The sequence below is a fragment of the Dryobates pubescens genome, chromosome 12 (genome assembly GCF_014839835.1).
Source record: "Dryobates pubescens isolate bDryPub1 chromosome 12, bDryPub1.pri, whole genome shotgun sequence".
In the NCBI taxonomy this organism is placed as follows: domain Eukaryota; kingdom Metazoa; phylum Chordata; class Aves; order Piciformes; family Picidae; genus Dryobates; species Dryobates pubescens.
In genome coordinates, this window is record NC_071623.1 from 2,421,064 (window position 1) to 2,437,434 (window position 16,371).

The following is a 16,371-nucleotide window of genomic DNA, read 5'->3' on the forward strand; positions in this document are numbered from 1 at the left end:
TCTTTTCAGCAGAAAGATGCTTCTGTTGTTCTCACCTACCATCAAAACTGCTGGGAGAGAGAACAGCCCACCTGTGCCTCTTCAGCCATTCCTTCTGCATTGCTAGCATTGTTAGAGCAGTTTTACTCCAGTTACATTAACTGTCACCAGTTAAATTTCAGCCCCCACACTTCAATGAAAAGACTACATCCTAATCTTGCCTCCTGTTCTCAAAATAGGACATGACACACATACTTGGTAATTACTAACTTACTCATCTTGCTAACCTTTTCTTACTGTTCCAAAATCGATCTTCATTCTTCAGTGCTCCCTCTATTCTCAGGTCTCCTTCCTTAGTATCTTGTCTCAGGGATCTCATCTGCATAACCAGTTCTGTTCCCATCACTACACTGACTACTCAGATTTGTGCCTCTGCTCAGGAACTGTCTCCTTATTTTCAAAGAACAGTCTCAGTCTGACACCTTTGTCAATGCTAGGTTGCCAGCTCACACTAAATGGGAGTGCAACAGAGCTGACTGCTTCCCCCAGAGCCCTCCAGAACTGCATTTATCGCCATGGAGCTGCTGCATGTCTCTCAAGCTCATAACATGCACAGTAGCTTTGGCTTTGAACTTTTCTGAGGTCAAGAGGGAGTTTACAGAGTTTCCAGCTACCTGCTCAGCTTACACAGGTCTAAAAAGTTAATTTTGCATCATGGCCTTCATTACTGCAATATCCTTTTTGCTCTGGAAAGAAGTCAGTACCAGACCAGTAAGGACTGCAGTTCCTGTAACCAAGCTGCTCCAAGGGTGATGTTAAGAGGAAGGCATAGTGTATGCAAGATCACTGACCAAAGTTGATGTAGTACTCAACAGCAGCATGCCCAGAGCAAGCATTATTCATTATACAGTATTGCCACCTCATCAACTTCACTGACTTTACACTGTTCTAATTTACTTGCTGTGAATGAAGGAGACCTTCCCAACTCCAAATGCGTAGCCCTCCAGGAGTTTAAGCACATGTGAAGATGCAGAGCTTCTGGAAAACTTTGTAGGAGCCCAGCAGGTCTGCCAGGTTGCACAAAACTAGTGCAAAGGCTACATGTTTTCAGGCAGTCCAGCCCTGTCCCAGCTCAGAATTCCCAGGCACTGTACCATCTCTGATGCTCTTCAAGAGAGGCAACAATGTACTGCTCAGAAGTCTCCCCTGTGGAAGAAGCCTTCACAGTTACCAAGCAGCAAAGTATAGAAAGATGGAGTTCAGAACTGATAGGAGATAAGCATTCATAACCACAAGAGTTTACATCTAGTGAGTTAACCAAGTTGTGGTTACCTGTTTATCTTTCAGTGAGATTAAATGCAGTCAAGCTTCCAGTTTTCACTAGAGTAACATAAAAGACCACAGCACTGCACTGGTAAGCGAATTTAACTGGTATCCTTGCTCAAAAAACTCTTCTAGAAGACAGCCAGGCACTGTCTATAGCACACTGATGGGAATTCTTCCCACACCATACTCTCCAGGACATCTGTGCCCAGTCCAGCCAAGACTCAAGTCACAAGTGCTGGGAGCAATGTGCACAGGAGACACAGCCTGGATGACTGGCTATCATACAGGACCAAGTCTGGACAATTGCCCTTGTCTGCTACCACCAACTGCTTGCATTCAAAGCCCTATCCTCAGCTAAACACAGTAATACACAAATCATGCTCCCCTCCTCAGAAACAAGCCATGAGTTGACACAGTTGCACAGGGGTGTAAGGGCTCACCTATGCTTGCCAAGCATTCAGCCTGGTTTACACATTAACAGATTCCTGGCCCCAACCACCTTACAGCATTGATCTCACCAGGCTTCTCAAATTGTAGGCCCTTCTCCTCAACACTGTCTCTCACATTTACAAGGATCTGCTCAAAACCTGCAAACTTCTTTTACTTCCTTCAGGCCCTCTTAAGCACCTCCAAAGCATTTGGTAACAGCATCTGTAGAAATCCAACACTGCCTGAGCTGACAGCGCTTGGAGAACAACGCCTGCTAAAACCAAAGTGTCTGCTTCCCTATGATCACTTGTATCCTCTGGGTGCTTACACTTGATTCATACTGGTTGAAAACAAAACTTTTGGAACTTAATTGTTTCTATTCTACATTTCTGTATACAGCAATAGGGTCCCCACTCTGACAGGCAAAGGCTGAAAATTCAGTTTGGTAGCATATCACAAAGAAATCCTTCCTTGCACTGGAAGCTTACACTGATTAACACACAGCTCTTAATTTCTTTGTAGACCATAGACTCCACTGAGACCATGGATCCAATGAACCAGGGAACTGCAGGCCAGGCAGTCTCACCTCTGTGCCCAGAAAGATCATGGAGCAGATCCTCCTGGAGGCACTGCTGACTCAGAAGAATAGTGAAGAGGTGATTGGGAACAGTCAGCATGGCTTCACCAAGGGCAAATCCTGCCTGACTAACCTGGTGGCCTTCTCTGAACAGGTGACAACATTCATAGCTGAGGGGCAAGCAACTGATGTCGTTTGCCTGAGCCTGAGCAAAGCCTTCACACTGTCCCACACCACATCCTGGTCTCCAGGCTGGTGACACATGGGTGTGATGGGTGACCACTAGATGGATACAGAACTGGCTTGATGGCCGCACCCAAAGAGTGGCTGTCCATGGGTCCATGTCCCAGTGGAGGCCAGGGACAAGCAGAGTCCCTCAGGGATCAGTCCTGGGACCAGGCTTGTTCAACATCTTTGTGGGTGCCATGGACAGTGCCATTGAGTGCACCCTCAGCAGATTTGCTGATGACACCAAGCTGTGTGGTGCAGCAGACAGGCTGGAGAGAAGGGATCCATCCAGAGGGACCTGGACAGGCTGGAGAGGTGGGCACAAGCCAACCTCAGGAGGTTCAACAACACCAAGTGCAGGGTCCTGCAGCTGGGTTGAGGCAATCCCAGGCACAAACCCAGGCTGGGCAGGGACTGGCTGGAAAGCAGCCCTGAGGAGAGAGCCTTGGGGGTGCTGGGGGAGGAGAAGCTCAACAGGAGCTCTCAGTGTGCACTTGCAGCCTGGAAAGCCAACAAGAGCCTGGGCTGCAGCAAGAGAAGTGTGGCCAGCAGGGCAAGGGAGGTGATTCTCCCCCTCTGCTCAGCCCCCACCTGGAGTACTGCCTCCAGTTCTGGAGCCCCTATTCCAAGAGGGATCTGGAGGTGCTGGAAGGTGTCCAGAGAAGGGCCAGGAGGATGAGCAGAGGGCTGGAGCACCTCTCCTGTGAGGACAGACTGAAGGAGTTGGGGCTGTTCAGTCTGGAGAAGAGAAGGCTCCCAGGTGACCTCATTGTGGCCTTCCAGTATCTGAAGGGGGCTACAAGAAGGCTGGGGAGGGACTGCTCAGGATCTCAGGTAGTGATAGGACTAGGGGGAATGGAATGAAGCTGGAGGTGGGGAGATTGAGGCTGGAGGTGAGGAGGAAGTTCTTCCCCATGAGAGTGGTGAAGCCCTGGAATGGGTTGTCCAGGGAGGTGGTTGGGGCCCTGTCCCTGGAGGTGTTTAAGCCCAGGCTGGATGAGGCTGTGGCCAGGCTGATGTAGTGTGGGGTGTCCCTGCCCATGGCAGGGGGGTTGGAACTAGATGATCCTTGTGGTCCCTTCCAACCCTGACTGATACTATGAAAAAATTCTGTTAATTAAGGCTATGAACACACCGAAACAAACTCAATTCCCCTGGGTCCAACTCAGCTTGATCACTAAGAGTCCCCACAAACCACAAGTGCAAAAAACACACACTGTAATCACAGGCATCTTACTTTCACAAGCACAAACACAGCCTAAGCAGAAACTGTCATCAGACCACTACATATTGGATGCTTACAGCTGCTGGAGCTCCCATCCTACGCTGGGAGGAGTGTCACATTCGCCTCCTCTCGAAGCTGCTACTCCTCGGCTTGTTAACCGATACAAGCAACTCACTTTACTGATCTTAGACATCTGGTAATAAAGTAATTTATAAACAAAGCATTTTACAGATTAGGAAATAACCATTTAAAAAAAAATTCTGATGAAAGAAAGGTGAAAGTCTTCAGCCAGGCTGCTACAAGTGACAAGCTGATGAGAGTCACAGAGCAGGAAAAGGGAACGGAAGGCATTAATACAACAGACTCTGAGCAGCTCACATTTAAAGCTCTCAATAAACCAACAGAAAAGTCAGTGTCAACATGCTCACTGTGGTTTCCCCAGCAGACCAGAAGTTTCATCAGAAAGGAGAACGTGGGATTTCCTAATGACTAGGGGTCATAAGTCCCAAGCCAACACACACTTGTGAAACAGTGCTTTCAGTAATACTCTTACTTATCGTCAAGTGTGTTGTGAAACATCAAGGTCTGCTGTTGAAACGACTCTCAGCTACAGAGTTGTGGCATTTAGTTCTTTCTTCCACAAAGCAGTTTCACTGTACAATCAGCATGAAGCAACAGCAGCCAGAGCCCTACAGAACACGTCAGGAAAGCAGCACAAAGTTATAGTTCCCTAGTGCAACTATAGGCACCAGGGACATCCCCACAGGCCACCATTTCTTCACTGCAGGTAGAACACCTGGCACAGAAACCCTAGCTTTTATGGCTTAATAGACAGGAGTAGACATGCCCAGAGCATTCCTCTGAAACTCCACAAGATCACAGTATAACTAAGGCTGGAAGAGACCCCAAGGATCATCAAGTCCAACCTGTCTTGGTAGACCTCATGACTAGACCATGGCACCAAGTGCCACGTCCAATCTCCCCTTGAACACCTCCAGGGACGGTGACTCCACCACCTCCCTGGGCAGCACATCCCAATGGCGAACGACTCGCTCAGTGAAGAACTTTCTCCTCACCTCGAGTCTAAACCTCCCCTGGCACAGCTTGAGACTGTGTCCCCTTGTTCTGGTGCTGGTTGCCTGGGAGAAGAGACCAACCCCTTCCTGGCTACAACCACCTTTCAGGTAGTTGTAGAGGGCAATGAGGTCACCCCTGAGCCTCCTCTTCTCCAGGCTAAACAATCCCAGCTCCCTCAGCCTCTCCTCACAGGGCTGTGCTCAAGGCCTCTCCCCAGCCTTGTTGCCCTTCTCTGGACACCTTCAAGTGTCTCAATGTCCTTCCTAAACTGAGGGGCCCAGAACTGGACACAGGACTCAAGGTGTGGCCTAACCAAGGCAGAGTCCAGGGGCACAATGACTTCCCTGCTCCTGCTGGCCACACTATTCCTAATGCAGGCCAGGATGCCATTGGCCCTCTTGGCCACCTGGGCACACTGCTGGCTCATGTTTAGGCGGGTGTCAATCAGCACCCCCAGGTCCCTCTCTGTTTGGCAGTTCTCAGCCACTCTGACCCCAGCCTGTAGCTCTGCATGGGGTTGTTGTGGCCAAAGTGCAGCCCCTGGCACTTGGACTTGTTGAATGCCATCCCATTGGACTCTGCCCATCTGTCCAGTCGGTCGAGGTCCCTCTGCAAGTCCTGTTCTTAAGTTCTGTCAGTCACTAAGTTTTGGTACTACCTTCTGCTCCCAAAGCACAGAGTCAGTTTTGCAAGTGGTCTTTCACATGATGCAGAGTTCCTCATTGTTCTGCCAAAGGGCAGCAGAAGAACCTGTGCTGAGATTTACTTTCTCAGTCCCTCCTTTTAATCTGATACAAGGGGGAAAAAAAGCCATGAGAAGCAGCAAAGAACAACAGAGTACCTTGCCAGTCAATCCCAAGAAAATAATGTCACTGATGTATCACTCTCCATCTGGGAAGCATAAAATTGAGATGCTTGTAAAAGCGCCAAGATCCATGCACAAGTAAGCACTGCAGTGGCACTGCTTCATACATCCATGGCAGAGGCAGTCACAGGTTTGGGCAGATGCTCCTTTAGTCTCAAGGCCAATTTAGTTGTGTTCTAGCAGCTTTTCCATGGGGATCACAAAGCAAATCATGCTTTGTGATCCCCATGGAAAAGCTCTGCCACTGCTGGGAACTGGGACACCAATCAGCAACTCACATACATTACAAACTAGGCCTATTTTAAGGTTCAACAGCCCTTGAGTGGTTTTCCTTCTGTGGCCAAGTGAGTTTTCAAGTGCTTAAGTTCAAAATTCAAGTAAACAGTTCGGTGACAAAGTCAAAACAAAACAGTGAAAAACCCAGGGGGGCAAGTTAATTAAGTACACTGGTTGAAAGTGCATAGGGTAACTGGAACAGCTGATGGCAGCTCTTCTACTCTTGCCCTATCTTGCAGTACTAACAGAGTCACTAACAAACAGCAGATTATTCCTTGGGCACAAGGAAAGATTCCAGAGAACAGGAATCAAGATAAAAGAAGGGCTACAGGGAACAGGATGACAAAGAGTACATCTTTGAAGAGTCTCCTTGAAGCATACCAAGGTTTGTTCCCCACCCAAAAAACATAAAAAGAAAATCATTTAACTGAAGAACTGAGAGAAGTGGGTAAGCATGCCAGAGTTCAGAAGACATCCCACTCTCACAAACTTCTACTAGAATTACTATAGGCATTCCCTAACATGTCTCAATGCCTGCTAAAGAACTGAGAATATTAAGGATTAGGAGTTGTAGACAACAACAAAAGAACTCCAAGAGGTGGATGGTGGAGATGGGCATGAAACTGGGTGCAAGAGAAGTTTCCCTCTAGGTCAGCACTGGTTATTAGCACTCCAAGCAGACAGGGACCTGGGGGTGCTGATTGACACCTGCCTGAACATGAACCAGCAGTCTGCCCAGGTGGCCAAGAAGGCCAAGGGCATCCTGGCCTGGATCAAGAATAGTGAGGCCAGCAGGAGCAGGGAAGTCATTGTGCCCTGTACTCAGCACTGGTTGGGCCACACCTTGAGTCCTGTGTCCAGTTCTGGGCTCCTCAGTTTAAGAAGGACATCGAGACACTTGAAGGTGTCCAGAGAAGGGCAACAAGGCTGGGGAGAGGCCTTGAGCACAGCCCTGTGAGGAGAGGCTGAGGGAGCTGGGGTTGCGTAGCCTGGAGAAGAGAAGACTCAGGGGAGACCTTCTTGCTCTCTACAACTACCTGAAGGGAGGTTGTAGCCAGGAGGGGGTTGGTCTCATCTCTCAGGCAACCAGCACCAGAACAAGAGGACACAGTCTCAAGCTGCACCAGGGGAAGTTTAGGCTCGAGGTGAGGAGAAAGTTCTTCACCGAGCGAGTCGTTCGTCATTGGGATGTGCTGCCCAGGGAGGTGGTGGAGTCGCCGTCCCTGGAGGTGTTCAAGAGGGGATTGGATGTGGCACTTGGTGCCATGGATTAGTCATGAGGTCTGTGGTGACAGGTTGGACTTGATGATCTTTGAGTTCTCTTCCAACCTTGGTGATGCTGTGATACTTCAAGTGAAACTGCGTTAGAAATACCAACGATGCTGCCAACTGCTGAGGGTGTGCAGCATCTGTCTGAAAAACTCCAGCATTAGCAGCATGGAAACTATCCCTTTCCAAAACAACCTAGGCAGAATTTAGGATGTGGATGAGCAAATTTCACAAAGAGATGCAGTGTCAAACAGACACAGGAAACTACCTTTTTTTTCCTTCCCCCTTTTAAAATACTCCATCAATCCACAAAGCTGAAACTTGTTCAGTGACAATGAATTTATGCACACCAAGAAACATTTGCAGGAGATGCCCTTGGAACCACCCAAGTCATCAGAAGCCTTTCAGTACCAGTGACTGCCACTTGTCATCAGTCCTGACCCAGCATCAAATCCATCTCTTGCCAAGTACTGGTACTTCCACCAGCTCCAAAGATGTATACAGAGGGAACCAATTAAAACCTGTCAGAAAAAAATCCAATCAGGTAGCAGTGCAAGAAGACACAGATGAAATCAAGTCACCCAAGTAATGATCCTCCTCAACTAACAGGGCACTCAGTCACACAGCCAATCTCTCCTGGAGTGACTAGAGACTTACTTTCCAGCAGTTCAAGGAATTCCAAAGCTTTCCAAGGACCTTACTGCTCCACCTTGAGTCCTGTGTCCAGTTCTGGGCCCCTCAGTTTAGGAAAGATGTTGAGTTGCTGGAAGGTGTCCAGAGAAGGGCAACAAAGCTGGGGAGGGGTCTGGAGCACAGCCCTGTGAGGAGAGGCTGAGGGAGCTGGGGTTGATTAGCCTGGAGAAGAGGAGGCTCAGGGGAGACCTTATTGCCATCTACAGCTACCTGAAAGGAGGTTGTAGCCAGGTGGGGGTTGGTCTCTTCTCCCAGGCAACCAGCAGCAGAACAAGAGGACACAGGCTCAAGCTGCACAGGCTCAAGCTGCCTCAACCTGCTGAGGTTCAGGCTGGATATTAGGAAGTAGTTCTTCCCAGCAAGAGAGATTGGCCATTGAGATGTGCTGCCCAGGGAGGTGGTGGAGTGCCTGTCCCTGGAGGTATTTAAAAAGAGAGTGGATGAGGCACTTGGTGCCATGGTTTAGTTGATTAGATGGTGCTAGGTGATAGGTTGGACTTGATGATCTTTGAGGTCTTTTCCAACTTGGTTAGTTCTATTCTAACTGCTGAGTATCTGCAGCCAGCTCTGGCACCTTGCTCATAGCTATCTTGCACTTGCTTGCTAATAAAACCTGCTAACTTTCTTGCTAAGCAAATTCATAACCAGATCTAACCTGCTGCAGCACAACCACAAAGCCAAAAGAAAAAGCCCATGCTATGTATAACAAAGCTTTGTTTCTCAAGAATTTGTCAGTGGTGGTGCCAATTTAAATAGCTCCTATGCACACTTGGAACAAAGTGATTCATCTGACCAGGAAGCAATGCATGTTCAAAACAGCCCTTTTCCCGTTGTTTTCTTTTAAACCAGACCAACAGCCTCATCCAGCCTTCTCTACACTGCATTTGTACAGCAACTGAGCAAGGTTAGGAAGCACTGAGCAGGAGCTGCTTCAGCTGGCTCCTCCCAGGAACACTTGTCTTTTGTGAAGTATTCATGGCCTCCCCTGTAGCATACTCTGCATCACTTCCCCACACATATGGAGGGAGTTTACACACACAAGGTCGTTTCTAGAGCCATCCTTTTGATTAGAGCAGCAACTTTGTCCAAGTCTGTGCTGATTTTGTCACACAGCAGGGTACACCCAGCCATCATCTTAAGACCTTCCACACTGAGTGAGTCAAGCTATCCAGTAAAAATCTCTATCAGGAATCTTCAAGACAGAATAACCAGTCAGATTTAAAACTCCTGTTGCACATACAGAGCTGAGTAATGGAATCTATTGCCAAGAGGGAGGTTTGCTCACCATCTTTCACTTGCACCTATTACAGATACAAGATACTGAAGAGCACAACATGGCTAGCAGTCAGCTGAAGACAAACACCTCTGCAACTGGCCATTTTGCCTACCTGGAGTTCACCTGCCCTGCTCTACCTCATGAAGTGAAAGTGCTTAGGAAAGGGCCAGCAGTTGCCACCTACACAATTGCTGCACTGCCCCATTTAACCCTCCCTTATGGATCAGAACCCCAGTCTGAATTTTAACACTGAAGGTAGAATGCAGCTAATGTTTCAGGACAAGCTCCCTTAACATCATGTGTGTAAAGAATTAGCAAATGTGTGGCAAAGCATCTTCTTCTGCAGTTTTTTAAGCTGGGTTTAAGAGAGTTCATGAGAACAGCCTTCCTGTTTTCTTATGCACTTTAAGCCAAAATCTTGCAGCAGCACCAACTGGAAGTGCCAACTCAACATCTAAGTAAAAATGCAGGAACTGAAAGGCACACTGGCAATAGGGAACAACATGCAAGGGCTGTGTGAGAATCTCAGGCAGCTCAGCCCCAGCCAGACACTTGCTCACTACCGTCAGTAGGATAGGGGTAAGAGCTGGAAGGGTAAAAGTGAGAAAATTCATGGATTAGATAAAGACATTTCATAGGTAAAGACAAAACTTCCCATCAGCAGGCAGGTGTTCAGCTGTCTCCAGGAAAGCAGGGCTCCATCAGCTGTAACAGCAACTTCACAGTCTCACAGTATAACTAAGGTTGGAAGAGACCCCAAGGATCATTGAGTCCAACCTGTCTCAGTAGACCTCACAACTAGACCATGGCACCAAGTGCCACATCCAATCTGCCCTTGAACACCTCCAGGGACGGGGACTCCACCACCTCCCTGGGCAGCACATCCCAATGACGAACGACTCGCTCGGTGAAGAACTTTCTCCTCACCTCGAGTCTAAACCTCCCCTGGCGCAGCTTGAGACTGTGTCCCCTTGTTCTGGTGCTGGTTGCCTGGGAGAAGAGACCAACCCCTTCCTGGCTACAACCACCTTTCAGGTAGTTGTAGAGGGCAATGAGGTCACCCCTGAGTCTTCTCTTCTCCAGGCTAAACAACCCCAGCTCCCTCAGCCTCTCCTCACAGGGCTCTGCTCAAGGCCTCTCCCCAGCCTTGTTGCCCTTCTCTGGACACATTCAAGTGTCTCGATGTCCTTAAACTGAGGGGCCCAGAACTGGACACAGGACTCAAGGTGCAGCCTAACCAATGCAGAGTACAGGGGCACAATGACCTCCCTGCTCCTGCTGGCCACACTACTCCTAATGCAGGCCAGGATAGTTTGGCTTTTTCTTTTGCATGCAAGATTGTTATCAGTTAACTGCGTGTAAGTGGTAGAAAGAGCCGAGTATGCCATACGTGATCAATCCACATCACGCTTAGAGAACTCCCACTGTAGGTGCCAATAATAAGCTGTAGAGAGATGACATCATGATGATCTGCAGAGCACCTCTCTAGCAAAGCAACATTTCTCTAGACAGTATTCAGATGAAAATATTTCAAGTCACACAGTATAAGACATCTGCCTTATAAAACTAGCTTTCATTTCTTTGGATTACCATCTAGACTGAAGGCACCCAGTATATTAGGCAAGACATTCACTGGCTACTGTCACCACTCACAGTAAGCTACATCCACAGACAGACAGTGGAACTCCTGCTTAGCACAATCAATCACAATTCAGACAGCAAGCAAGAGAGTCATAAGCATTGTTATTTAACAGAGGTAGAGGTCTGTTGGGTCGCTAAGAACCCAGCCAACTTGCAACGCGGCGCTGAACCACATTATCACCAAAACATTGAGCTACTGTCCTGTCAAAATATTCAAGATCTTGATGCTGCAAGCCAGGTGACCTGAGCAACAGACCTACTCTCAGCCCAACCAGCAGAGTTCATCCACCTCTTCACTTTTTCCCTTTGCAGAACCCACTTATCACTGCAGGCAAGGAAGTCTTCCTACCTGCAGCATCCATGGGCTCATCTTAAATGAATAGCTTCTGATGGGGAGAATACAGCAATTCTGACCATACTTGGCACGAACACAAAGTGACCCTCACTTATACTGCTCTTTTCATTAAATATTTCAAGCACCAACTAAAATGTGCAGCTCAGTTCAAAGCAGTGATAGGCACATGCCAATATTCCTCTGCTTGTTACTGCTTTCTAAGTATGTGTGAAAAGGAAGAGAGAAGGGGGAAAAACAAACAAACACACACCCCCCAAACACCCAAGCTCCACTGGCATCAATAAGATTAATAAAGATGCCAGAAATGACCTTTTCAATAATGTCTAGACTTTCAGAAGTAATCAAAGCACCACTCTGATGTGAATCACAGACAACACAGTACCACTTTAAGTGATAGTTTCATAGCTTACAAGTTCAGGATTACAAAATGCATATGTATTTTCTTCATACTCTTTGACTATTTGTTCAAGGCTCACCCACCCATATAAGACCTTATACCTAGAATAACTACTTACACCACAAATGGCCACATGATCACAAGTAGTACAGCTGACAACACTCCTTTGTTTTCACAAGTCAATGGAGCAATGGGTTTTCAGATGACTGAGAGTAAACAAGCAAGATGAACTTCTACTGCACACATGTGGGTGGACACAAGAAAATAAGCTTAGACCCGTTATGTGTATTTATCTGTGAAGTAACAGTGGCCTGCTTGGCAAAAACCAAGCCCATACAACACAGTCCCCTGAATAATATTTCTCCCTCACTGCAGGTTACTGGCCACAAGAAACAGGTCTGTCATTGGGCATGAGAAGAGACAGAAGCCACAAGCCATGGTAGCTAAGCTATGCAGCATGTTACCCAGCCACTTATCACACTGGATGATCAGTTAAGCAGTAGTGGCTCTCTGCAAATGTCACTTGTGCCCTTCCCATTTTGCTAGGCAGTTTTTGGTTTCTGAACCTCTGACTAAATGAAAATCCAACAGGAGAAAAGGGAATGGGAAAAGGGTCCATGAACACCAGCAGGAACTGGAATAATACATAGAAGCCCAAAAGGCAGAGTATTTATTACACATGGGCAGCAGGAGCAGGGAGGTTATTCTACCCCTGTACTCAGCACAGGTTAGGCCACACCTTGAGTCCTGTGTCCAGTTCTGGGCCCCTCAATTTCAGAAGGACACTGAGACACTTGAACGCGTCCAGAGAAGGGCAACGAGGCTGGGGAGAGGTCTGGAGCACAGCCCTGTGAGGAGAGGCTGAGGGAGCTGGGGTTGCTTAGCCTAGAGAAGAGGAGGCTCAGGGGAGACCTTCTTGCTCTCCACAACTCCATGAAGGGAGGTTGTAGCCAGGAAGGGGTTGGTCTCTTCTCCCAGGCAACCAGCACCAGAACAAGAGGACACAGTCTCAAACTGTGCCAGGGGAAGTATAGGCTGGAGGTGAGGGGAAAGCTCTTCCCAGAAAGAGGAATTGGCCATTGGAATGTGCTGCCCAGGGAGGTGGTGGAGTCCCCATCCCTGGAGGTGTTCAAAAGGGGATTGGACATGGAACTTGGTGCCATGGTTTTATTAGTCACGAGGTGTTGGGTGATAGGTTGGACTTGATGATCTCTGAGGTCTTTTCCAACCTTATTCATTCTATGATAAGACTCCTTATAACCTCAAACCCTAGAAGGCCATCCTTTCCCTAACAATCACCAAGCTATTTTACTTATGGAAATGGGGTGAAGGGCCTGCACTTTGGCCATTTATTCTTGCGCAAACGTTGTGCCAACTCCACACACGGACAAATAAAAAACCTAGAAGTGTCTTTGCAAAGCAGACAGGAGGATTAAGGATAGGCAATATAAGCACAGACAGAAGCCAACATAGAAAAAACTTCTGACTTAAGAGTTGGGGAAAAAAATAAAAGTAATTAAAAAAAGAAGGCAACATTTGTAGGGATGGGCATAAAAACAGCTCCAGACAGATAAATGAGGGTTAAAATCGCTATCTTATTCATTTAAATTGCAATCTCACTTCTTAGAGAGTCTCCACCCTAGGGAGGGTCTCTTCTAAAAGAGTGTCCTGTAGTTTGCTTGGGTTTAAGATACTATATTTGGTTACATACCTCAGACTTTGTAGAATGATCTACAACTCTCAGCAACTATAGTTATACCTTTTGTTGTGGTCAGGCAAAATATGCTTCCTCCTTCTCTTGTCTCCATATTTATTTTCAAAGAACTTAGTTTTAACTGCAAGCTGTGTATGTATCTGCCCATTTAATTTTAAATGTTAAGGTTGTCTCTGAAGATCTACAGCAAACCCTCACAGTTTCTACTTCTGTTTACTGCAAAATGTAGTAATCTCAAACAAATCCAAACAATGCCATTTAGAAATCACTTTTAAGTTTCTTACCACTCCGCACAGTTCTGTCTTAAGCCTCTCACCAGATGGCCTTACAGCACTACACAGTTTTCCAGACATTTGAACTGAGAACTCATTCAGCTTCTTTAATGATTCCTATAGAAAACTTTGCAAAGTTTTTTTCCCCGCTAAGCAAGTATTGCCAAACAAAGGTATCTTTAGAAAGCATACCGTCATTGCCTACACCTGAAATCTACTCATGCTGTGCTAGCCCAGGAAATGTGCATGACCTCTTCATATCAGGATGCTACATGAAACACAGACCTCGTTGTCCCGCAAGAATGTAAGCGACAGTGAAGTTAATCATTACCCTCGACAGTTTTACCGCTCCGTTGCCTTATACTTATTCTCCATCTATACAAGTGGTAAGCGTTTCATTTTAGCTGGTGTAATTACTCCTCCACCCAAATACCTCACGACTGACAAAATCAAAGGTTTTCCAAGTCAGTTACCGCAATTCCAGCGTCCCCATTTGCCGGTCACCTCCACGCCGCGCTGTGCCTTTCCTCAACAAAGACGACTCACGTCCTCTGCCTTAATAACCCAATCAAGACAAAACTGGCAAGCGCTGCACGGGGCCGTCACGCATGGCGCCCGCGGCACACATCGCCGGGCCCTCGCAACGCCGGCACCGCGGGACGCGCAGCGGGGCTTTGCCCCGCAGGGCCCCGCTACACCACACCTTCCTTCTCTCCCCGGGGACCGGACGAACCCAGGTGTCCCTCGTGGGCCAGGCCTGCCGCCGGCGCGCCGAGAGAGGAGCGAGCAGCGTTCCGCAGCCACGCGGGAAACGCGCCCAAACGCCGGTCTCAGCCCCACCAACTGTGGCGGAGAGCATCGATGCTGAACCGGGTGAACAGAAGGAGTAAAACTGCACGCTGCCCGAGAAACCGCCCTCCATTCCGGTAACCTGGCGACGACGATCTGGAGCTGCATTTAAAAGGGATGATCCCGCTGGACCCAGAGCCTCCCCAGAAAGCCTCACCCCGTGCGGCACCTTCCGCCAGGGGCGAGGTACAGGCCGGGGAAGCCTCGCCTCGCCTCCACCTACCTCCACCTCAAGGGTCCTCGCCTCCATCTCAAGGGCCGGACCGGGCCGGCCCCTTTCTCCTGCCCTCGCCGGGCCCGACCCAGGCCGACGAGCGCAGTCCGCCACCGCCTGCCGCGCCTCAGGTGGAGCCGGGCAGCTCCCCTCGCCGCATCACCATCGGCCCGGGCTACGAGTGCAGCCCCGCAGAGACAAGCGGCGGCGGCGCCGGCCGGCCCCCACTCACGCATTCACTCACCGGCGGTCAGTGCAGCGGCGGCCAGCAGCCACGCCGAGCAGGAGAACCGCGAAGGAACGGCGGTTACCAGGCGCCCCACCGTGCCTCCAGCAGCTGCCATCTTCCAGCCACCACCTCCCCGCGCCCCCATTGTCCGCCCCGGCTGCGGGCCCGCCCCTTATAACCCGCAGCCCAATTTCCTCGCCGGGATAGGACCCCACTGCTGTCACTCGCACACACCTCCTATTTCCTTCTTGACCCTGCCCAGCTTCTCCCCGAGGTTTGGTCAGGAGAACGATCCATCAAATCCGGGGACCCTATCCAGACAGGGAATTTAGTGATCTGCCCACCTCCGAGGAGGGCACGTACCGAGATTCCTCCCGCCTCGACGGCGGGCGGTGCTGTGGGAGTGCCGTCACAGGCGTGGCGGGTGCAGGGGATGCGGGTCGGCTGGAGCTGCCACGGGTTGGGTGAAGTGTGTGGGGTCAGAGGCGTGGCAGAGGAGGCATCCCCAGCCATGCTGTCGCGGGAAAGGCTTAGAAACGCCGGGTGTCGTCGCAGAAAAACGCTACTGCCTCTTCAGGCATCAGGACGAGCCAGTGCCGCGGTGCGTGCGGCCGCAGCCTACCCGCGCTGCTGGCCGCCTGCTTTCACGTTGCCGGTATGGCGCTCGCCGGCCTGTCCGTGCTGCCTTGGCTCCGCAGGGACGGCGCCAGAAAGCACCAAGTAGCCCAGCGCTAAATGCTGTCGTCTCAGGTCCTAGTTAACCATCTCTGTGGACGACTGAATACTTTTGGAGCCACGCTAACGGTCTTCCTAGTTTACATTTTAAAAGACTGAAAATAGCCGACAGTCACCCGTGGAGTTATTTGTTAGTCAAGGCCTACACAAGAGCTGTGGGTCTGTTACTGTGCAGTCTCGGGGATCACAGCTGAGTTCAAGCTTAGCCATATTAGAAGGCTATTGCTCGTGGTATCCATGACACTTCAAAGGCATGCGGCTTACTCCACTCAGTCCTGCCCAGTGCTCCATGGGTTCTGGTCCTCTCTCAGATTCAGGTGCTACCCGTTTCTGTGTCACCCTCTGGCCATCTATGCACATTTGCAGATGAAAGAGGCCACAGGAAAAGTCCCAGCTACTGCGTGCCATTTTGAGGAGGGCCATGACAAAGCAAGCTCCTGCAAAACACAGGGGTTTGGGTTTTGTTTGTTGTTTTTTTTCCCCAGATGTAAACCACCAGATTACAGTTCTCATGAGGTTTAAAATGTAACAGTGTATGCAGTCATTATTGACACCCTCGAGGGAAGCTCCAAGCATGTTCCTCATCTAACTTGCATGTTTTCTAGAAATGCAGGGCAACAATTTGGGATAAAGATCAACACAGGCAACGTTTTGTATCACAGGTAGTTATCTTGTTTGATTCATTTAGTCTCTTTGACTTCCCTTGCAGCCGAGTCTTTAGCCAACTGACCAATATCCGCACTTT

General features: G+C 49.1%; 1 protein-coding gene across 1 annotated transcript in view; it reads right to left on the minus strand.

Annotated features, from left to right (window-relative positions):
- MPZL1 (myelin protein zero like 1) overlaps window positions 1-15,037 on the minus strand; it is a 53,634-nt gene extending 38,597 nt beyond the window's left edge. The window contains exon 1 of the mRNA XM_054165873.1: window positions 14,907-15,037. Within this exon, the coding sequence (XP_054021848.1) occupies window positions 14,907-15,036 (130 nt within the window). The 5' untranslated portion in view covers window position 15,037. The remainder of the gene's footprint in view (window positions 1-14,906) is intronic.
- Window positions 15,038-16,371: the final 1,334 nt, after the last annotated feature.